At 41.5% G+C, this 24,896-nt stretch overlaps 1 protein-coding gene across 1 annotated transcript in view; it reads right to left on the reverse strand.

Annotated features, from left to right (window-relative positions):
* Window positions 1–17,216: 17,216 nt before the first annotated feature.
* The window catches only part of CTSO (cathepsin O), a 43,271-nt gene continuing 35,591 nt past the window's right edge, over window positions 17,217–24,896 (reverse strand). Inside the window, exon 8 of the mRNA XM_073605662.1 lies at window positions 17,217–24,803. Within this exon, the coding sequence (XP_073461763.1) occupies window positions 24,769–24,803 (35 nt within the window). The 3' untranslated portion in view covers window positions 17,217–24,768. The remainder of the gene's footprint in view (window positions 24,804–24,896) is intronic.

Raw genomic sequence — 24,896 nt, forward strand, 5'->3', positions numbered from 1 at the left:
TTCATATTGTGTGTGTACGTTATTCTCAGAAAAATGAAATATATACATAATATATATATATACATAAGAGATTAAGCAAAATATTTTAAACAAGATTGTCAGATATACAGTAGGCTTCTAATGGGAACATATTCTGATCCCTTAACAGTTGAGGGCCCCATAAATGGTACCCAGCGGGTTGAACGAAAAAAAAAAAAAATATGTCAGCTTCGGTCAGAGTCGCTGTAACGATCTGATGTTAGTACAGCGATCTCCCTCACTGAGCTGTTGTGTTCTGACAGCTGGATGGATGATCCGCCAGAGCAATCTGATCAGCACTCTCATCTATTGGCTGAGAGCACTGATCGGGAGGCGGTTGGTTTCTGTCAGACCAGCTGCCATACACATGGAATGAATGTCGCCCGCTGTATGTCCAGGACAAAGAACAAGGAAGCTTATCCCCATACAGTATCTGTTTGACTCAATGTCTTCTTACAGATTATTTAAGTTGCTATTTAATCTCTGGGAAAACTATTTAAACCAGAAGAAGGAACATCAGATCAAATTCATAAAGGATTCCAAAACAGCAATTGGTTTTCAAGGAAAAATGATCCCACAATCCCTTTTACGGTGTTCTGAAGGTAACAACCATACAATCCCCATATGTCTCTTGCGCCAGCACCTGTGGTGATTCCCTGGCTCTCCTGTTCCTCCATGGGACTGCAGCAAACTGCTCAGGCACTGGAATCAGAAGGAGCTTGGAGAACATCTATTTACCGATCTCCTCTGTGACTAATGAACTCAGAAGCGATATGTATTACATAACCTCTTGGTTCAGAGCAGTCATTCCTCAACTACCAAAACCAGGGAAGCAGCTACTCAAGCATGAACTGTGCTTGATTAGCTGCAATGGAGACATTGGAGGCCAACAAGCAATAAAGTTAAATGAAGAAAGAAATTGATAATAATAATAAAAAAAAAAAAAAATTTAAAAGCACACCCCCCCCCACCCATTTGTGGGATGCACATGTGTATATAAAGATAAACTGCACCACACATGAAAGGTACTGTTGTGAATGTCACAGTGAGAGCAATAATGTCGCTTATGGATGATTTTGGGTAGTTATTTGCAATTTCACATTCACTTGCAATTTTAAGGCTTGACATGCTTTCTATCTATTTTCTCAACCCAGAAAATACTATATTGTGTTTGTTTGCACTAAAATCCATTTTAGTGTAATTTTTACTGAAAATATGTGTTTGGTAGCTGCGCAAATATCGTACAAGATAAAAAAAAAATTCAACTGCTATCCTTTTATTTTACAGGGCCTCTGCTTTCAGAAAATATATAATTGTTTGGGGGTTTAAAGTAGTTTCTAGCAAAAACAAAATGCACATTATTACGTGTGTAAAATGTGGTTAATGATTCACAAAACATTCAAACGTTTTGGGGGTAAAACTCTCTCCCCCTTCATCAGGACTCAGTAATGTTTGCAATTGCTTAAACTCAGGGAAGCAGATGCCAGAGAAACTGAATGCAAAGAAATCAGATGAGGCATAATAATGCCAGTAAAACTGCTGCAGCAACAAACCGTTGTTTTGTTGCTGCTTTCTCACTGGTATAATTGTGCCGCATCTCATACCTTTGCAAGCAATCTTTTTGGCATCTACATCCAAGTCCATTTAAACACTTGTAACCATTACTAAAGCTGCGTAAATGCGAGCGGAATGTCCGACGGAAGCTTGTCATCGTCTATTCCGATTGTGTGTGCCTCTTTGGACTTTTTTTTTCCAAAATTCTGACGCTCGTCTGTATGCTGTTCCGACGGACCAAAAACGATGCATGCTACGAGACGGAAGCTATTGGCTACTGGCTATTGTACTTCCTCTTTCTAGTCCCGTCGTACGTGCTGTACGTCACCGCATTCTGGACAGTCGGACTTTGGTTTGACCGTGTGTACGCAAGATCGCTTGAATGGAATTCTGTCGGAGAAACCTTCAGAGTTTAGTCCGCCAGCAAAACCGGTCGTGTGTATGCGGCATAAGAAAGATATTTAAAGAGCTGCATCAAAATCTTCCAACAAAACTCGAATGGGTTAAAATTAAAAAAAATAATGCACCATCACAGGGTGGTGACAGTGGGTGCAAAGCTGGTACAGGTGCCACATCCTATAATCTGCAATACACTAGTAACTGGACTTTTTAGGCACCACCAATGAAGGGCATGAACAGGGCCTTGAATTTGGTGGTCCGATATGTCTTTTTATATGTGATGTATTTTACAAATGTTGTTGTTCTATATGAAGATTATAAATAAACTTGTACTTTTTTAATGGAATTATTGGTGCAAAATTCGATGCTCATCTTGAGGCAACCACCCAGTCAGATATAAATTAAGCAGAAAGAAACGTCATTCTGACTACAGGGATGCTAACAAACCTCTCCAAACTGTGCAGCCATTTAAATCCATTAAAATGTGCCACACATGTGGGAACTTCAGAATTACTGGATCATACAGCTACACCTCCAGTATGTGGTGTACCTCATTCAACAGGACAGACATTAAAAATGAGGAATCCACATAGATAAGGTAGATGATGATTGAAGACATAATGTTTTGGTTCTTAAAGGGAACATGAAAAAAGAAAAAACCCAGAAAAGTTAAACATTTGAACTACAAATGATATTTCTGTTTGACAGGAGAGATAACAGATTGAATGTGGACCTCAGCTTTCTAAATTCCTATCAACAAATGTTATGATCGTTTTCACCTCTATGACTCTTACCCCACCTCCAATTTCATAGCTCACTTCTCTATTCCTTATCTGACTTTCTAACTTTTATTATTGTGTGTGTGTGTGTTTTTACATAGATTGTTGTTTTTTTTTCCCTAACAATTTGTGAAACCTTTGGGTAACAGTCTGGACCCAAAAGGAGACAACCAGCTAGCAGCAAGTGACCAATGAACAACCTCATATACAAATTGTATAGTAAAAGGATTGCAAATTATTAACAAAAGCAGTCATTTATTGAATGTCACAAATACATGAGAAGTGACCTCTTGTGTGAGCAGGTCGTGTGACTTTCATTAGAGTTCCTGATAGTGGAGATGGGTTTCGCAATGTGCTGGTGCTAGGTCATGATCCCCAGGTTCATCCTGCTCAAGGTGCACGGTCAACGCTATTCAAGTGGATAGAAAAGCAATGCAGAAGTACCAGCAGAGCAAAAATGGGCAGATATGATAAAAAGGTCCAGGACACATGTATTAGGGTAGGCAGACAAACAAATCTAACAGGAGAAGCAGAGGTCAGTACACAAAATATCAATCCAAGAAGACAAAAAGGTAGGACTAGGGACCGCAAGAAAAAGCTCAGAGGCAAACAGGAATGTTTCTCAGGCACCAGGCTCACAAAGGACATTCCCGTAACCCTTTCATGACTAAGCCTATTTTTGAAATTTGGTGTTTACAAGTTAAAATCAGTATTTTTTGCTAGAAAATTACTTAGAGTTCCCAAACATTATATATATTTTTTAGCAGAGAATCTAGAGAATAAAATGGAGATTGTTGCAATAGTTTATATCACATGGTATTTGTGCAGCGGTGTTTTAAACGCAAATTTTTGGAAAAGGGACACTTTCATGAATTTTAAAAAATCCAAACAGTAAAGTTACCCCAATTTTTTGTATAGTGTGAAAGATTATGTTACGCCGAGTAAATAGATACCAAATATGACACCCTTTATAATTGCACGCACTCGTGGAATGGCGACAAACTACGGTACCTATGAATTTCCATAGGCGACGCTTTAAATTTTTTTTACGATTACCAGGTTTGATTTACAGAGGTGGTCTAGGGCTAGAATTATTGCTCCTGCTCTGACGATCGCGGCGATACCTCACATGTGTGGTTTGAACACCGTTTACATATGCGAGCGCGACTTCCGTATGCGTTTTCTTCGCTGCGCGAGCTCGCGGGGACGGGGGCACTTTAAAAAACATTTAAAAAAAATTTTTTTTTTTTACTTTATAAATTGTGTTTAAAATTTTTTTTTTTTTTTTACTTTTATTGCTGTCACAAGGAATGTAAACATCCCTTGTGACAGTAATAGGTGGTGACAGGTACTCTTTATGGAGGGATCGGGGGTCTAAAAGACCCCCGATCCCTCCTTTGCACATCAAAGTATTCAGATCGCCGAAAACGGTGATTCTGAATACTGTATTTTTTTTAAAAACCGGCGCCATTGGCAGCTGAGTAAATGGGACGTCGCTTTTGCGTTTACATTGAGAAGGCTGGAACGAAGCCGCCCACAGCTTCGTTCCAGCCCGCCCACAGCCGCCGGAGGCAGCCGATTGGACACCGGGACTCCCGATCGCACGGGAGGCCCGGTAAGAGCGGCGGGAGGGGGGGATGTCCCCTCCCGCTCCTCCGGTATAACAGCTAAGCGGCTTTTAGCCGCATCGGTTGTTATATTTGGGTAGCCGATCGCCCGCTGTAAACAACGGTACCGGGGTGATGCCTGCAGCTGCGGGCATCATCCCGGTATAACCCCGCAAAGCCGAGTACGCACATCTGCGTACGGTCGGCGGGAAGGGGTTAAATAGGCACAGGTGTATCAATGTCGTCATCAGGTGCATTGGCAGTGTTGTGAATTATTAAAGTGTTTGTTACCCCAACACTTCATAATCCTGATACACTGTATGTGCCTGCTGTACCATATACTTGTATGAGAAAGTTTCCTGTTCTCTTTGTATCGATTCCTTTATGTGAAATCCCTGGTGTTCCTGCCAGTTCCTCTGCTTTCCTAATAAAAACTGATCAAAATTCATAAAGCACCAAAAGATAGCGCAGCATGGTCAGTTCTCTAGCTATGCTGGGAACTCAGTGTACTCTCCTCCAATGATCAGACTTGTCCTGACACGCCCCTGCTCCACAGCCATTCACTGGGAATCTCAGTGGGCTGCTGCTTCTCCTCCCCCAACTCTTATTCGGCTGAGAACATAGGGAATGCGATAACGTATAAAAAAAAAAAAAAAAGTATTTGTAATGTAATTTTTTTTTTCAAATATGATTTTTATTAAATTTTTTTTTCCAGGAATGAATTGCATATTCATACTATAACAGTGTTTACAGAATGGGAGAACATAGTCTCCTAAAATAATAATCATGTATTACAAAAGAAACTTAACTTATAATTAATTTATACATACAAGAACTCAAAAATCTAAGTATCCCCCTATCTCACTGCTACAGTAATCTAAGTTTCTGCTTCTTATCACCTTATGTGACAAAGCACCTCTGCTTCATTCCATATACTTTAACTTAAAAAACAAATCTACATAGAGGACAAGAGGAGATATAACATAAAAACAAAGAAAAAAAAAAAGAAGGGAGGGGAAAGGAAAAGGGGGGGGGGGGGGAGGGAAGAGGAAAGGGAAGTTTTAGTGGGGGAGAAAAGGGGAAAGAAAAATCAACAGGGAAAGGATTCCAAAAATGGCGCTTGGTATCGCATCTGATGTCTCTTTGATCGCACATCCATCATATCTCTTAACTCAGACTCATATCCGCGTTTCACAGCCCTAAGAGGGAGCTACCCTCTTCTGAATTAATAAACAAATTCCAAGAAGTCCATGTCTTTTTGTCTATCTCCTGTCTATCAGTTGCTGTCAATATCAGGTCCTCCATCTTTCTAATATCTTCCACCTTCTTCAGCCATAATGCTGTTGTTGGTGGATTCTGCTGTTTCCACATCAAAGGTATACAGGATTTAGCTGCATTTAGTAAATGACATAGGACAGATTTTTTATATGTTTTCATTGGGATAGTGGTAATATGTAATAAAAAAAAAACGCTGGGTCATTCAGGATTTGAAAATTAGTAAATTTCTGGGCAATCATTTGAACCATTGCCCAGTAAGAAGTCAACTTGGGGCACGTCCAAAATATATGCAGAATCGTCCCTTTATCTGCACCACATCGCCAGCAATACTCTGACGCATCTGGAAAGATAGCATGAAGTCAACTAGGTGTCATATACCATCTTGTAAATATCTTATAATTCGTTTCCTGTATTTTGGTACAGATTGTAGATTTATAGGAAAGCTCAATCATATTTTGAATTTGTAAATCAGTAAATGTGCGATGCAAATATGTACTCCATTTTAACAAACAGGCCAGTTCTGGTTGCTCCCTAGGGGAGTTAAGTAACTTATACATCTCTGAGATGACGTGAGACAATGGTTCTGTTCCTGAGCAATGCTCCTCAAATGTAGTCAGTTGTCTAGTATATGCCTGCGGGTCTGGTATAGTCTGAAGAAAATAATATAATTGAGCTGCATTCCAGAACGCAAGTTGGTAAGGGCCCCCGGAGTTAGTGAGCTCCTCCATAGTAGGCCATCTATCTCCCATCACAAACTGTGATGCAACAGTTCACTCAGTCTCCCTTAAAAATTGTGTGGTTGAAAGGCCTGGTATAAATTTGGGGTTCCCAATTATCGGGGTCAATGGAGATGTCTGCATATGTAATAGCGTGTAGGTATTGTTTCAAACTATTCCCTATCAAGGGATGAGATTTTAGATCTGACGACACAAAATCCCAGCACCACAGCGCCATCCTCAAAGGTATTGGGGATTGACACTGTTCTACTTGCACCCACAACTTCAGGTCACTATGGCATTGCCAATCAATTACTCTACCAAGTTAAATGGCTTGATAATATCTCCTGATATCTGGCAACGCCAAGCCACCAATATGTTTTGGTAGGGTTAATAAGGTGCGTGAAAGACGTGGTTTCTTATGCGCCCAGACAAACCTTGTAAACAACGCCTGCACCTGCTTAAAATAAGAAAACGGTATCTGTATCGGTAGGACCTGAAATAAGTATAACAATTTTGGCAAAATGCACATCTTTATTAAATTACACCTACCGATCCAAGAATGTAAATTAGTATGCCACTTATCTAATAGCATGTAAGTAATGGTGGAAAATTAAGCTCACAAGTACGGGTTAAACTTGCTGGAATTTTTGTGCCTAAATAATTTAGGGCAAGTGTAGTCCACTTAAAGTGGAAGCCTCCTCGGATTTGTATAAGAGTTTGTGCTGGCAGTGCAACCCCCATTGCCTCTGATTTAGAAAAATTGATTTTCAAGTTTGATAAGGCACCATATAGATCAAATTGTTTAAGGAGATTTGGTAGGGATACTGCTGGATTCGTTAAAGAAAATAATAGGTCATCGGCATAAGCCGAGACCTTATGTTGTGTATCACCCACTGTTACTCCTTGTATATCCTGATTTAGCCTGATCGTGGAAAGAAAAGGCTCCAAGGTAAGGGCATATAAAAGAGGGGCGTCCCTGCCTGGTACCATTCCTAATTATAAAAGACTCGGAGAGCACCCGATTCACCTTAACCTGTGTGGTCGGATTTAAATATATCTTGGCAATCCGGTTCCTCATCACCTCCCCAAGTCCAATATGTCTGAGTAGGGAGAGCATAAATGGCCAACTTACTCGGTCAAATGCTTACTCCACATCTGTATTTAAAAAGACACATGGAGTTTTCATGGACTTGGTCACGTGAAGTAGGTTCAGCACTTTAGAAGTGCTGTCCCTCGCTTCACGTGTCGGGATAAATCCAACCTGATCTAAGTGGATTAATTTTTGTAAATGGTTTAACAGTCGGGTAGCCAAGATTTTAGTATAGAGCTTAAGGTCTACATTCAAAAGTGAGATAGGCCTATAGCTACCTTCTTTATATATCACAGCGATGTGGGCACCCAGAGTATCCCTAGTGAATGAAGATCCAGAGTCGATCAAACTAAATAGATTAATCAAGCGTGGGCCTAAAATTTCAAATAACCTTTTATAGTATTTACAGTAAACCCGTCTGGACCCGGGGCCTTCCCTGATTTCATAGACCCCAACGCTTGTTGAAGTTCCAACAATGTTATTGGGGCATCTAGTTCCATACATTTCTCATGGGCTAAGGACGGCATTTGAGATATTTGAATATATTCATCTATAACAGATCGAGGCGATACAGGTAATGCTAGATCATATAGGTGTGAATAAAATTCTTTAAATTCCTGGGAAATATGCCTTGGTAAAGTAACTTTATGCCGTTCCCATTGACAACTTGGGTGATAGATGTTGACAGCTTATGCTCTCTCACTTTTCTTGCCAATACTTTCCCACATTTATCACCCGATTCGTAGCTCACCTTATGGCAAAACTGTAGCGCTGCTTTTGCCTTGTAGTGAAGCAAATTGGTAATTTGCTTCCTCAGTACCGCCAAGTCTGTTTCCAGAGTCTTATTATGCCACGTACACACGAGCTGACTTTTCGGCAGACTTGGTCTGGAGGACCTGAGTCCGTCGGACAATTCGATCGTGTGTGGGCTCCAGCGGACTTTTTTCCCCCAAAAGTTCGATGGACCTAGAAATGAAACATGTTTCAAATCTTTCCGACGGACTCGAGTCCGGTCGAAAAGTCCACGCGTCTGTATGCTAGTACGACGGACAAAAACCGACGCTAGGGCAGCTATTGGCTACTGGCTATGAACTTCCTTGTTTTAGTCCAGTCGTACGTCATAACATACAAATCCGTCGGACTTTGGTTGATCGTGTGTAGGAAAGTCCGTTCATTCGTAAAGTCCGTCGTAAAGTCCGCCGGACAAAGTCTGCCGTAAAGTCCGCTCGTGTGTACGCGGCATTAGGAGCATGTTTATGCCTAGATTCCACAATCGCTAATTTATCAAGTAATTCCGTAAGCTTTTTCTTTCGTTCTCGTTTAACACGACCCCTATGCTTAATAAAAAAACACCTCTAAGAACTGCCTTATGTGCTTCCCATAAAATTCCTGGGTCAAAATTTGGTAGGTCATTCATCTGAAAGTACGTCAGCTCTTTAGTCACGTCCTCTAAGACTTCTGGTATCTGTAAAAGACTTTCGTTAAGTCGCCAGCAACGATGTCTAGATGTCTGAGCTCCTGTTAGATCATAAGTCAGGAATACAGGGGCATGGTCTGACCATGTAATATATCCTATAGATGTAGTCCGGACTGCATGTAAACAGGTATGGGGAATCAAAAAATAATCTATCCTGGTAAAGATTTTATGTGGAGGTGTATAAAACGAGTAATTTCGTTCCCCAGAATGTTGCAATCTCCATGCGTCAATCAATTGAGCTTTATGGAATAATTTTGCAGTACGTTTTAGTTGGCTAGGAGGGATGGATGATATCCCCATGGAGGTATCTGTTGATGATATCAAGGGTATATTAAAATCTCCTCCTAGTATCAACTGCTCCTCTGCAAAATCTAAAAGCTTCTCGAATGCCTCATCTAGAAAAGAGGCCTGATTTTCATTGGGAGTATAGATTGTTGCCAGTGTCATCTGCTTGTTCCCCAGGAGGCCCTTTAAATAAATATATCATCCCGTAGGGTCTATCAATGAAATTTGATGGCGCCAGGGTATTTTGCTTGAAATTAATATCGAGACCTCTTTTGTTTTAGCCATCGAATTAGTAGCATGGTATGTCAATGGGTAAAATCTGTTTTGGAGATATTGAAGTCTGTCTGTCTTGAAATGTGTCTCTTGAATAATAGCTATGTCAACACGGAAATGTTTCAGATTATATAGTAGCATACGTCGTTTCTCGGGTATGTTAAGACCCTTAGTATTCAGGGACATCACTAGTATACTATCCAGCGCCATTTTAGGGATGAGGGAAGGGGAAAAAAAAAAAAAAAAAGGGAGAGCTTTTATAATAGAAAAAATTAGGGGGAGGTTTGTAGTAACCTACAACTACTCCCTTAACCCCTGTGTCACATTGTATTATATCTTATTTTGTGCTATAAATATAGAGTGACTTTTTGTCTATGTGATATTCTCACCACCATATACTACCCCCTGTCTTAGGGGGGAAACCTTGAATCTCTGAATTTTACTTTACTCATATATACATAAGTGACATAAAGTGATAAAAAACAGAATAAATAAATAAAGTAAAATGTTGTAATTCCTTGCCACCTTAAACCACTAAGTGATAATAGTCTTAATAAATTTAAATAATCTCCTCACACTATGAAAAATAAAACCCTTATCCCCAATCTCACACAAAAGAAAAAAAAAAAAAAACACCACTCACAGCAATCCTAATACCTCCCCTCTTTTCCAATCCCACTTTTGTTCTGTTTGAGTATTTGTGGGTCTCACAATCAGCGGAGAAAAAGGGAAGTAGTGAAACCAATCCTAACCAGATCTGGTAGCGTGTTTCCCCGTAGATAAAAAAAAAAAAGGGGGGGGGGGGGTGGGAACAAAAAAAAACAGAGGAAAAAAAAAAAAAAAAAAAAAAAGGGAAAAAAAGAAAATAGGAGCCCCATTTATCCATATGGATCTATATTTCCCATATTTCCTATATTTTGTAATAATCTAAAGGGGGGGGATTTTGTCCAAAAAAATGTTTTCCTTCTATGGTTTCCTCACAGTCCTTCCATATTCCTCTTCCAGTTTTAGCTTTCTACCAGGGTCTCTTGTTGATTTCTTTGCTCTTTTAATCCTTGAGATTCCGGGTCTAACCTCCGTGGTTCAGCAGGCCTTCGCCGTATTTGTCCCGGGATTGCTTTTAGCCAATTGGGAATAGGAATTGTCTCTGTGTCCAAAAAGAAAAAACAGCCCAGGTAAGTCTGCTGGGTTAGACAAGAAAAAAAGATGAGGGTCCTTTCCTTATGGTTAAAGAGATACCCCCACCGATATGTGCCCCCCAGTTGTCTAATCATGTCTAGTAATGGACGTAGCAACGCTCTCCTTTGCATAGTATTCCTCGATATATCTGCTAATATTTTAATAGGAGATGCATTGAAAACAATCTCTCCCAGCTCCCACGCCTTGCGAAGAATAATCTCTCTGTGTGTATAATGAAGCATACAGCATACAATGTCTCTAGGTCTTTTTAAATCTGTGGAGCGGGGACCCAGTGCTCTATGAACCCTCTCAAACTTGAGGTCCTGGGGGGCCACCAAAAGCGCCATTTGTTGCCATATTTTCAATACTATCGATTGTAATGTCTCCTCACCTGTATCTTACGGGACCCCCCTCAGCCGTAGATTGTTACGACAGCTCCGGTCCTCAAGCTGTTCCAGGTGCAGCTGTAGTGCAAGAGACTGTAAAGCTTGCTGATCTTCTGTCTGCTCCAGCTGAGCCACTCACCTCTAGAGCAGGGCTGATGCTGTTTCTCCAGTAGAGACCCTTTCCGCCAATGATTGTACCTCTACCTGGATAGCTTGAAAGTTTTTACGATGCGTCTCCTCCACGCAATGGATCAGCGTCTCCATATCAGTACGGGTAGGTAATGCCTGGAGGAGAGCTTTAAAGGCCTCGATTCTCCCTCCACGGTAGGTAACAGTACACCAACTTGCTGCCTCTGCTCCTGTGTAGTCTGCTGTACGATAGAAGCACAGATAGTTTCTGTAGCCACTACGGGAGTTGATGCTGGTAAAGCAGCCATTACAGCTTCCAAATAGGAGGCAGACTGAGCCCCCGTCGTACGGTTCCGTAGGCTGGCGGATCTTGTCCCTGGAAAGTAGCTCTGTATCTCTGGCTGAAGAGTCGCTGCTGCTGGGAGTATTTCAGTCCATTCTCAATTTATAAACTAAAGGATAATTTTTGGGAGGGTTAGCTTTATGATACTTTAAAAAAAAATTGATCTACTCATTTCCTACACTTAATTAGATCACCCCAGCCAACACCTTACCATGAAAAAGAGGTGGGTCGGGAGAAGGAATTATGACAATATTTGGACCGCTCTTAGGCAATCCAGACAGACTGGCATATATTGCGGCATAGGAGACAGAGTTTAATGGCAATACAGAGATTGAACAATGACAAAAAATGCATATGTTAATTGCAGGGCATGCTAAAGGTCTCACCAATGTGAAAGTCCTGGTATCTGGAGCCCTCCCGTCTAACAGCAATGTACTCAGGTGCTTCACCATTAGGTTTCAGAAGTTGCAACCATCAGAGTACAATGCTCCATGCTTGGTGAGAATGCCCCAAGGTTAGAGGATTCTAGATTCTTTTTGCTCTTACTGGGAGAGTTAAAAACGTCGCTCACAATTCCCATAATCTTTTTTGTTTTGCTCAAAGCCAAAATCTCATTTGCCATAGCCAAAATCTCTCAGACTTCGGGATCCTGACACATGAATATTAGCAAGTATTTTGAACAATAAAAAAACAGAAGTTTGAAAAGATTAACCACTGAATGAATAACATTAGAGAGCATCAAGAAACTGAGAACATTTATATAGTCTGTCCTGTCCTCTAATGCCCTGTACACACGTTCGGATTTTCCGACGGAAAATGTTCGATGGGAGCTTGTTGTCGGAAATTTCGACCGCGTGTAGGCTCCATTGGACATTTTTCATCGGAATTTCCGTCACACAAAATTTGAGAACTGGTTCTCAAATTTTTTACGACACCAAAATCCGTTGTCGTAAATTCCGATTGTGTGTACACAATTCTGATGCACAAAGTTCCACGCATGCTCGGAATCAAACAGAAGAGCCGCACTAGCTATTGAACTTCATTTTTCTCAGCTCGCCGTATGTGTTGTACGTCACCGCGTTCTTGACGCTCGGAATTTCCCACAAGATTTGTGTGTATGTGTACACGTGTATGCAAGACAAGTTTGAGCCAGCATCCGTCTGAAAAAATCCATGGATTTTGTTGTCAGAATGTCCGATCGTGTGAATGCGGCATTAGATCTGAGTGAACCTGTAACTGTCCAAAGAAAAGTATTTTTATGACATCATTCATGCTATAAAAGTCTACTGTATTTTTCAATTTTGACAAAAATATCTAATAAAAATGTTTTTGATCAGTGTCTCTAAAATGACTCTGCTAAGCCTGTTCATCATGGGGTTAATGACTTGCTAGCTGTGCTCCAGCAATGATGCAAAGTAATACACATGTGGTTAGCAGGACATATATTTGTCTATAACAGAGAAAGTTAATGACACCGGTGTAAAACAATAGTGTGCACTGAGCAGAAAAGGGCGCAGTTCTTGAATTCTAATACTTGGCCATTCAGGGCTCAGCAGTTGTACTGGGCAGATCTGAACACTGCAATATATCAGAGAAGGTAAAAGATTAAAGCGACATTAAAACCCAAAGCAAATATATATATTATATTGTGGTGGTGGCATTCGATTTCTTGGGTGCATTAAGCCTGTCCATACATGGGTCGAATCTTGGCTGGTTCCTGCTGAACCGGTCGAGATTCAAACTGTCTATGGCCGGCTTTAATATGCTAGTGCATCTAACACTACCCTCTCTCTTGTCTGGTAATGCTGCTGGCCAAAAGGTGTCTGTTACTCTTCCATCCAGAGTGGAGACACCTCAATTGCACAGTCATGCTACACTATAACCATATGACATTTTTATAATTTTTTTCACACAAATAGAGCTTTCTTTTGATGGTATTTAATCACAACTGGGTTTTTTATTTTTTTTGCTAAACAAACAAAAAAAGACCAAAAATTAAAAAAAAAAACATTTTTCATAGTTTGTTATAACATTTTGCAAACTGGTAATTTTTTTCCTTCACTGATGTGTGCTGATGAGGCTGCACTGGTTGGCACTGATAGGCGGCATTGATGGGCACTGATGAGGCAGCAATAATAGGTAGCACTGATGGGCACGGTTGGGACTACACTGATAATCAGTGCCCTGATTATCAGTGTAGATGTCCCTTTAACACAAGCCGATTAATGTCTCTCTTCTCCCTTCCTTTACGTTGTCAGCAGGAGGTGCACAGGCAGAAGGATCATGGGAGGATAACAATGGATGTCCTCCCAGCAAAGGAAGTCCATGCTGTAGCCATCTTTCGACCATAGCGTGCACGGGAAGAGGTTGCAGATCGATAAGCTGCAATGCATTACATTTTTTCTTTTGGGTTTAATACCACTTTATAGCTCTCATTCAAGTCTTCTATACATTCTTTGCTGTATTCTGTTATTTGAAATTGTGCATTTTTCCTGACACAAATGTATAACATTTAGGATTTCTTTACAATAAACTAGAGAGTACATAGATCCCATACATTCGCAAACCTTCATTCCCATGCGTTTATCAATAATCTCCCAATTTTTGTTGAATTTTTAGTTCTCTGAAAGCATGATTTGACTAGAACTAACATTAAGGCTCGATTCACATCTATGCATGTTTGTTTTGAGCATTTCTGCAGTGCTTTTTGCTGTGCTTTCTGCGTTTTTAGTAACCATGATTTTACCGCAATTTTGCCACGATTTGTGTTTTTTTTTTCTTTACATTCACTGTATATAGCTGGTTGCCAAGGAAGGGGTGGGGAAGCCGGTAGCTGCATCCTTAGCAACCAATGATGTAAAAAACAAAATTGCTGGCTAAAAAAAATTCATGAAAAAAAACAAAAAAAGGGCGACCCTTCGAACTGGTATTTTTTTAACTTTAAAGATATGTGCATTCCAGTGCATTTTTTATGCGTTTACTGTGCTGCAGTACAGTTCAGTGCAGAAGAAAAGCAGCATGTTCTACTTTTGTTTCTGGAACTGACTGCACTGGTGTGAACTATGCCACTGGAAACCATATAACCTGCTATCCATGCATTTTTGATGCAGAAAAACAACGCGCTGGATTGCATGTGGTGTGAACCGGCCCTAAAGCAGTATTAAACCCAAAAGCAAACATTTATTTTCACCAATTTTTATATGCGATGGCTGCATTTGTTTTCTTTTTTAGGCTTTCTTTCCCTTATTGTTACCTGGTGATCCTGCCAGTAAGTCTATTGTTTTTAAACAGAACAAGCTGTCCAGCAGAATGTATCAGTTACAGAAAGGAGACAAACCGTTTAACACTGACAGGGGTGCTTACAATGATCAGCTTTTATGTAAAACCTGTATCCCAAAAGGAAAAAAAACCTGTTTGGTGTAACTGCTTACAAAAGCTTGAGTTTGTCTTCAGTGTGTTAAATGTTAGATGCAGATTTAAATACTCCCCTCCCCCCAGACCGCCAATGCTGCTCTCTGCTGTGCCTCCACTGCTCCTTCATTCAGACTGGGGGCACTCTAATACAAAAGGTTTGTTACTGGACAGATTACCAGGTGAAAACGGGGGGGGGGGGGGGAGCCTAAAAAGCAAAACAAATGCAGTCACCCCAGCTAATGAATGGCAAGCTGCAATATAGTATATTTTTGGTTTTGGGTTTATTGCCTCTTTAACTTACAAAGGCTTTTGAGCTTTCAATTTTTGTAACAAAACCACTCCTAGTATTTAACTCATTCATATAGGTCCGGAAACCTAAACATATACTTACAGCATATCTAAACCCAAAAATAAAACTATAATACATTGCAGCTTTCCAGTCCCTGGATGAGGTGAATTCGTTTCTTTGTTTCAATCTTTTTTCCTTTACCTGGTAATCTTGCAAATAACAACCTTCCTGTCCTTACCATATCTATAAAGCAAGCTAAGGTTGCCACCCCGGATGGACTTCAAGCATGTTTGCTTTTGTCCTTTTCCATAAACATAAAAAAAACCCCAAAAATTCGCCCATGGGACTTTAAATGAGGTGTCCATGATGATCACAGGTAAATAAAATGTGATAGTATAAAAAAAATATCAAAGTTTATTAGAATCATTGTCATCCAATAGAGGTCATGAACATAAGTGACAAATTCATAAGAACAGCAGCATAACAAGATGGTCCTAAAAACATAGCCATAATGATATAACATCAAAGTATTGTGAGTACAGATATACATGATACATCTCTAACCCGACTCGTTTTGCGAGCTCTCCGCGCATCATCAGGGGCTGATGTGTATATCTGATGTCTATAACAACAAGTAAAAAAGTACATTGGAGTACAGGTTATGATTGGACAAAAGCATGAAGCCAGAACTAGTGATCCCATACTCACTTTTCAGGCAATTGGCTCCATGGGCTGACCCCAGGCAAGGGTAAGCGGAAAACATCTCCCACGGGAGCTGAAGGGGCAAAGACCAAAGCGTAGAGGACCGAGGTCAGACGTAGGGCAGGCATGGCAAAAAGATGGAAAAAAGGAGGGGAGGGTTGGACCCAAATGTCACCAAAGATCGTTGCAGAGCGTACTCACTATGATGAAATATATGGGTATAAATATATATGTGGATCTACAGTAATAGATATAACAGTATCCTAAAAATATGAGATAGTATACTCTAGTGCAAGGGGTACAGAAGTGTCCAACAAAGCATGAAAAAGCAAAAGAAGAAAAGGGAAAGGGAAAAGAAATGGGGACCCAAATGTTGCCCCTAGGTCATGCAGGATGTACTCACTGTGATGAGATATATAAATGTATGTATATAGTTGGTAGTTGATGTAACAATAATCATAGTGTCCTGAGTTACCCATAACATGGGGGATGACGGGTTTCTGGGCTTTCAGTTCAGGTAGAGATCAAAGATCAAAGATCACCATGGTTTGGCACCCTAAACTAACACAGTTTACTATGCTTCAGTTATGAATGAAAAAAGTGAGTAATTGGTACCGATCATTCACTGTATTCGTTAGGAAAGAAAGGTGCTGGTAAATTACATATTTACCAACCCATCAAACCACTGCCCATCCTGAAAGCATGCCGTGCAGCAGCTGGGGAAAGAGGGGGACCAGGGGAGCACAGAGGGGGGGAACCAGGCAGCAAGAGCAACAGTGACAGAAGGGGTGGTGGGGGCAGCATTTACCAGACCCGATCAGCTGTATTTTCCTGCACCAGCTGAATGCTAGCGGGAGAGGGAGGAGGAAAAACAGTTGTTCAACTGCTGCAGGAAAATACAGTTGACCGATTCGCCTCCTATCCTTGCTCCTCTTGTTGCCTGGGCCCCCTGGAGGACGAGTGGGGTTGCCATTGCGACCCTACCGCTATGCCCACTCCTACAAAAAAAATAACAGACATAAATTAATAAAAAGGAAAATTTGATTCTGAATACAGGGACAAAAACAAGGGTACAAAACATTGCAACAATACATGCTGCAAGCTGTGCAGCCACACTAATCTGTTAAAACTTATTACACATAACTTTCTATATTGCTGGATCATACAGCTGCACCTTCAATTATGTGGAGCACCACATTCTATGCAACAAGTGCAACTAAGATGTTATAGTGGTGAAACTGCACACCTGTGGGACATCATTTTTTACAGCCAAAACATTCCATAATACATTAATGTTTTGTTCAAATATAATTTTTATTGAAATTTTTGACAAAGAAAAGAGAAAACAAAAACAAATAAGGAAGAAGGAAAAGCATATCATAATCGATAGAATACATCTGTGTTCTTTCTAATAGCATTCTGACAAATACAGTCATCATATATCCTTTCCATTAAACTGCTCCATTCTATCTGCATAGAAACTGGCCTATGACATCTTTAATCCTCTTTAAATTCGTGAATCCGTCTTTGTAGTCCATAGGTATATCAACCACCATGCAGTATTACAATATAACAGGAATGACATCTTCCCAATATTTGCTTATTCTTACATAATTCCAACATAATTGGTGTGAATGGAAAGTTGTCTGTTACTGAAATAATAGACCACTTATTGCACAGAAAAAAGAAAAATATATATATATATGAAGTAAAGACAGAATGGAAGTGGTGAGAGAGGGGGGGGGGTTATAAATAGACGCGAGCGCGATGGACCCGGCCAAGGTTCTGTCCCGCAGCCGCTACCTAATCAAGGGATTCTCAAGAATTTAATAAGGTTTGTCCTTCATCTGAGAAAATATATATGTTCCAGGATAACCAGTTTCTTGAATGTTTGTCTTGCTTGTGTTGGGCAGTCAGTATTAGGTCTTCCATCTTTTTGATTTCTTCAACTCTACAAAGCCACATTCCCACTGTAGGGGGTGTACTCTGTTTCCACAAGGCTGGAATACAGGACTTCGCTGCATTGAGCAGATGTCTGACCACTGACTTTTTATATGATTTAATTGGGGCTGAGGTGGCATGTAACAGAAAAACGGCTGGATCTCTCTGCGTTATGTGATTCGTGAATTTTTTAACAATTGTCTCTACTGCTACCCAAAACTGCTGTACTAGTGAACAGGTCCAAAAAATGTGTAGGAGCGTCCCCTCCTCAGAACCGCACCTCCAGCATCTATCAGAAGTGCCGGGGAAAAATTTGTGTAATAATTGAGGTGTGTAATACCATCTAGTCAGAATTTTGTAATTTGTCTCCTGAATTTTTGTACAGATGGATGATTTCAGCGTAAGTTGAAGTATGTTTTGTGTTTGTGCTGCTGTAAAATTACATTGTAGATCCTGTTCCCACTTTTGTAAAAATAGCAAGTCTGGTTGTTCAGTTGGTGTGTTGAGTAGTGAGTATGTCTTGGAGAGCACCTGAGGCAGAGTGCCCTCCCCTCTACAGTATTCTTCTAGCATCGTCATATCGCGCTTATATCGCATCAGTTCTGGTATTGAGTACAGGAAATGGTGTAGCCGAATCGCTTTCCAAAATGACAATTGAAAACCCCCGTTATCATTCGTCAGGGACTGAATTGAGGTCCAGTGGTCGTCTTCCACATAATGTGATGCACAGTCTTTACCTGACTCCCAGAGCGTCTCATAGTTTGAATAGTCTAGCCCTGGCTCGAAGGCTGGATTCCCCAGAATGGGGAATAAGGGGGACTGTTTAGAGGTCAATGAAGTGTTTTTAAGTATATTTAAGCCCACTGACAGCGTGGCACCAATGGTAGGGTGTGAAGTCATGTCCCTAGGTAGTTTATCGTAACACCAGATAGCCCCTTTCAAGGGTATATTAACCTGATGGTTCTCTACTTGGATCCATAGTTTAGTTTTGTCGTGTCTGTTCCAGTCAACGATCCTCCCTAGATGCACAGCTTGATAATAGTGTTTTGCGTCAGGAAGGGCGAGACCTCCATAGTGTTTCGGTAGAGTCAAATAGCATCTTTTTAGTCTAGGCTTAGAGTGTGACCACACAAATTTTATGAATAGGGAATGTATTTGTTTAAAGTAGTTAGCGGGGATTCTTATAGGTAAGGCTTGAAATAGGTATAGAAATTTCGGGAGAATGCACATCTTGATTAGACTGCATCTCCCAAACCATGAGTGAAGACCTTTGCCCCACTCTGCGAGTAACTCTTTAACTTTGCTCAGGATTGGAGGGAAGTTCAGTTCAAATGTGCATTTCAAATCCCTGAGTATGTTAGTGCCCAGGTATTTGAAGTGACTATCCGACCATTTGAAATTGAATTTGGACTTCAGAACGGAAAGTTGTTCCATCGGCATATTGATTCCCATTGCTGCTGATTTGTCAAAATTAATCTTTAGGTTAGACATGTTCCCGTATATCTGAAATTCTTTAATTAAATTTGGGAGGGAGATAATCGGGTTGGTTAAGGAAAATAGAAGATGATCCGCTTATGCGGAAATCTTGTATTGTCTGTGACCTATGGTAATCCCAGAGATATCTGGGTTCCTGCGTATCGTGTTTAGAAAGGGTTCAAGTATCAGGGCAAAGAGAAGGGGTGATAGCGGGCATCCTTGTCTGGTACCATTAGAAATATTAAAAGGAGCAGAAAGGATTCCATTAGCCTTGACCCTAGCAGTGGGTAAAGAGTAAACATTAGAGATCCATTGTAACATGTGGTTACCTAATCCGATATGCTTGAGGACTGCTATCATAAATTCCCAGTTCACCCAATCAAATGCTTTCTCAGCATCTGTGCTGAGAAAGGTACAAGGCGCTTTAGATATATTAGCTCTGTGGATCAAATTAAGGACTTTTGTGGTGTTGTCCCTAGCTTCACGCGTAGGGACAAAACCCACCTGGTCTAAGTGTATCAGGTCAGTCATATGTTGGGACAATCTATTTGCTAAGATTTTGGTGAGGAGTTTGAGATCTATATTTAGAAGAGATATGGGCCTGTAGCTACCACAGGCTGCGGGATCTTTCCCTTCCTTAGGTATAAGGAGATATGTGCGCGCTTAATGTGTCTCTCTGCAAGTGGCCCCCTTCCGTAAGCTTGTTAAATAGTTTCAACATACGTGGGCCTAAAATCGGCAGCAGAGTCTGGTAATACTGCAGAGTCAAACCGTCCGGACCCGGAGCTTTACCTGGTTTCATGTTTTTAATTGCGCCTTGTAGTTCTGCCATTGTGATGGGTTCTTCTAGGGCAGCTGCATCTTCTGCTGATAGTTTGGGGGTATTAGCTAGAGTAAGATATTCCCTTATTGCAGTGTCAGTGACTCCTGACTTCGGGAGGTTATATAAGAAGGAGTAAAAATTTTTAAATTCATCTGCAATTTGCATGGGAGTCGCCCTTTTTTGCCCTGATGGGGATATGATTTGTGCTATATATGCGGGTAACCTCTGTTGTCTAACTGCCCTTGCAAGAATTTTCCCACATTTATTCCCCGATTCATAGGTGAGTTTTCTACATGCTTGTAAAGCTGCTTTCGCTTGGTATTGTAGTATATCTACCGTCTGTCTACATAATGTAAGGAGTTCTGTTTCTATGGATGTGGTCGGGTTTTGTTTATGTGTTTTTTCTAAATCGTGAGTTTTCTGTAATAGAATTAATAACTGTTTCTCCCGTTCCCTTTTGATATGTGCACCATGTTTGATCAGAATTCCTCTGATCACAGACTTATGGGCTTCCCAGAGTATCCCAGGGTCACAATTGTCAATATCATTCGTCTGAAAATAAAATTTGAGTTCTTTTGTGACGTCAGCTAACACTGTGGGGTCCTGAAGTAAACTTTCATTTAGTCGCCAAAATCTTGATTTTGTCGTCGCTGTTCGTGAGAGGGAATATTTCAGGGTAATAGGAGCATGGTCAGACCAGGTGATTGTGCCTATGTCAACTTTGTCTATTGCCTCCAGTTGGTTATGAGGCAAAAGAAAAAGATCGATGCAGGAATATGATTTGTGTGGTGATGAGAAGAATGTATAATCCCTCTCCCTGGCGTGTAAAAGTCTCCATACGTCAATCAGTCCGGTCTCATGTAGTGTCTTGGTGATTCGGTTGTGTACACCCCTCCTAAGAGAGGACGTTCCATTTGATGTGTCCACCGATGGGCACAGAGGAACATTAAAATCACCGCCTAGCATTAGTTGTCCTTCTGCAAAAGATAGCAGTTCGTTCAATGTTTTGGATATGAAAATATCCTGTCTGTCATTTGGGGCGTATACAGTTGCTAGTGTCACCAGTACATCACCAATCAGTCCTTTGAGAAACATATATCTCCCCTCTGTGTCAATTCTGGTGTCTCTACAGGTCCAGGGCACATTCCCCGAGATCAGTATAGACACTCCCTTTGATTTGGCTGAGGGATTGGTAGCATGGTATGTAGTTGGGAAATATCGTTTTTTCAAACACATCGGTGCACCCGTCTTAAAGTGAGTCTCCTGGATAAACGCCACATCTGCTTTAGATCTTTTAAGATCATTCAGGAGCATGCGACGCTTCTCCGGCACATTCAGCCCTTTGGTGTTTAGGGTATAAATAGTAATTTGATCCATCGCGCTCACACCAGTAAAAAAAATTTTACACAAAAAACAAGGGGGGGGGGGGGGGGGGCTAGTAATGAAGTAGGGAAAAGAAGACTTGAAGGAGCAGGGGGAGAAAAGAGAAAAGGTAAAAAGAATTAAGAGCAAAGAGAGCTCTAGAAACAAAACAAAAACAAAGAAAAGGGGTGGACAATCAAACCCAAAGATCGTCCTACACGTACTAGTTGCCGTTAAGCAACCAGATGCAATTCCTTGCAATGAAACACACTCCAGTTATCACCGGGAAGGTGTTTCGGCCTAATGGGGATGAGGTTAGACTACGACCGGGGGAGCTAATCCCGGCCCGCCCTCCCTCCCGCCCTTACATATAAGATAGGCATGTAAGCATTGTAAACATCACAAACATTATCAAATGAACAGATAAGGTAAAACACCAACCATATTCTTATTATTGGTAACTTCTTATCTATCTGTATCCCTTGTATTATCTGCCCCCAATCTTATCCTTCATTTCTATTGCCATATAACTGAGCAATTTCCAACTGGCCCTTCTTACAACAATCTCATTAGTGTTCCCCTCCTCCCTCCATCCCAACCACTTTTACTCAAAACATAAATGTTCTGTTTTCCCTCTCCCCCCTCCCCAGTTGACCCTCCTCCTGCAATGCTGATATGCAATCGTGGCTTATAGTGAACCCTAAGTTTTCAAACTCCTGAGAAATAGTTCCCTGCGGCAATACACAGACATATTTAAAGTGTGCGTAACTTAGTGCAAGATAGTTCCAACAGAGAAAACACACTGGCGTGGAGCCAGGACAAAACATTTCCGTCACAGGGAGCAGTGACGTAATGATGCACAATATTCCCAATACTGATTGTCCATTGCATAGCGTGGAGACAGAGTCGGGAGAAATTAACGCCTGCCTGTCCGTATGGCACAGGCAGTGTCACCATCAAAACCCCTTCATCAATAGAAAGTTCCTTATTCCAGTGACTACAATTAGGGGGTGCGGTGTTAGCCTGTCTCATTTCCAGGACTCCATCTCCAACTTCCCTGGTCACAACAGTAACCATATCCTGTCCCAAGCAGCCAGATTAGTGGGGGGGGGGGGGGGGGGTGGCTCATATCTGCAACTCTGAAGGGAGGACAGTCAGTTCTTTTGGTATGATGTCAGGGGAGTTCAGACTGCATAACATTAAGAATGGGGCCTTAAGTGGTGTACAGTAAAACATGAAAAATAAGAAACCCAAACGAACGTGAATAAAAAGGCAAAAGTCAAAGCATCTGGGGCATCATACATATTCTCACCACAGCAAACGACTCTGGATTTCTCTGTCTTCTGCTGGAGACGTGATCCTTGATCTGCGTTGAGTGCGTTGTGGTCTTGGTGAGCCTGGCCTTCTCAGATTTGGACCCCCCAGGCGGTTAGCAAATCTTGGGATCAGTTGAAGCCAGTCTGGAACCGTTACTGGATCGGTTTCTAGAAAATCAAACAATGCAGGAAGTTCCGCATGGGATCGTAAGGTGAAAAATTGTGATCTTTTCTTGAAAGTCACCGATATGGGGTATCCCCAGAGATACGTGACGCCCGCGCATTGGGCCAACTCAAGCACTGGCTTCAACATCGCTCTGCGCTGTAGGGTGGCTCTGGAAAGATCAGGCATGATCTGGATAGATGCACCGTCAAATTCCACATCTCTTATCTCCCACGCTTTCCGCAATATGATCTCTTTATGGGTGTACTGGTGTACTCTGCAGATCACATCTCTTGGGCGGTTCGGATCAGTTGATTTCGGCCCCAGCGCCCTGTGAATCTGGTCAAAGGACATCGTCGCAGGAAAGTCCGCTCTCGCTGTGTCTCTGAAAATGGCTATAGCAGTAGCTGTGAGATCCTCTGTACCCGTGGATTCGGGTAGGCCCCTTATACGCAGGTTGTTCCTCCTGCTGCGATCCTCAATCTCTTCTAGGTGAAGTTGCTCGGTCAATAGTACTTTTGTTTGATTTGTTTGGGTATCTTCCACTTGCTTTAGGCGCTGTGTAAGCTCCGTTACTGTGGCTTCTCCTGCACCCATGCGCTCTGACAGTGCTGTGATGTCAGTGCGCACTGCTGCTACGTCTCTGCGGTGTGAGGCTTCTAGCCTGCTGGCTAGAGATTCAAAGTCTGCTCTGGTAGGTATTGCTCTCAACAGTGCTCTCAGTTCCTCATCTGCGTGTAGGGTCAGGGGTGTATTATGTGAGTCCTGTGTGTCTTGGATGACATCTCTGAGCAGCAGGGGGGTAGAGATGTCTCTATCTGAAGTACAGGGTGCCATGGACGGTGTTAGTGAGCAATGCTGTGAGGTACTCACAAGCTCGGTTGTCCGGAGCAGCAGAGGGGTAGTAATGTTTCTGTCAGATGCACAGGGGGTCATGGGCTGCGTCAGTGAGCAGTGCTGTGGGGTACTCACATGCTCATTCGTCTTCATGGCGGCCGCCATCTTTGGAGCAGGGGATGGGTCACAGGGGTCCGAGAGATATTGCCTGATGGCTCCGTTCCGCTGTGTTTTTGGCGGTGTTCTTTTGTGCTGTCGGCTGCTCTTTGCTCTGCGTCTTCCAGCAGAGTACATGCCGCTGATTGAATGCTGGTATGGCTGGTTTAAGGGCAGGAAAGGCCGGGACGGACTGGGAGCTGCTCAGAAGCACGTCTTCACACGGCCATGTCCAGACCACGCCCCCCTCACATTAATGTTTTGGTTGTTTGGGGAGGGGGGTGTTTATATATCAGGGAAGGAAAACCATTGAAACGAGAATGAGAATTCTGTTTGACATGAGAGATAGCGGACTGGATGTGGACCATAGCCTTCTTAATCCCTATCAAATAGTTTTATGACCTCTCACACCTATGTGACCCCCCCCCCCCATTCCTTAGTCCTCTTCTCTACTCCTTATTGGACTCATTTTCTCACTTTAATTACCCTTGTGTTTTTGCTAAGCTTTTAGGTATTCCATGGGCAGAGAAAGGGGGTAGGCTCCAAAAGCTTGTTCTGAAGTTTTAACTGTTCTTGCAAAAAAAAGAAAAAAAAAAAAAGGAAGTATCATAGTGACGCTGCTAGGGCTTCTTTACCGCAATGTCCAAAAAAAAGAGAATCTTATGATGGTAAACTGTGCCTGTAAAACAATATTCTTTTGCCTGTTATGATAACGGATTTTGATGATGCATCTTCATAAAGACATTCATAAGTGTTTATATACCTTATCCAAATCACATCTTGGGAAAAGCTACAAAGTCTGCAATTCCTGAAAAAAAAAAAAAAAAAAATTATATATATATTAATACACACACATATATATACACTGTTTACAGTTGCAATAAAACAGCGCTACTTTTTT

Source organism: Aquarana catesbeiana, linkage group LG01 (assembly GCF_042186555.1).
Source record: "Aquarana catesbeiana isolate 2022-GZ linkage group LG01, ASM4218655v1, whole genome shotgun sequence".
NCBI lineage: Eukaryota > Metazoa > Chordata > Amphibia > Anura > Ranidae > Aquarana > Aquarana catesbeiana.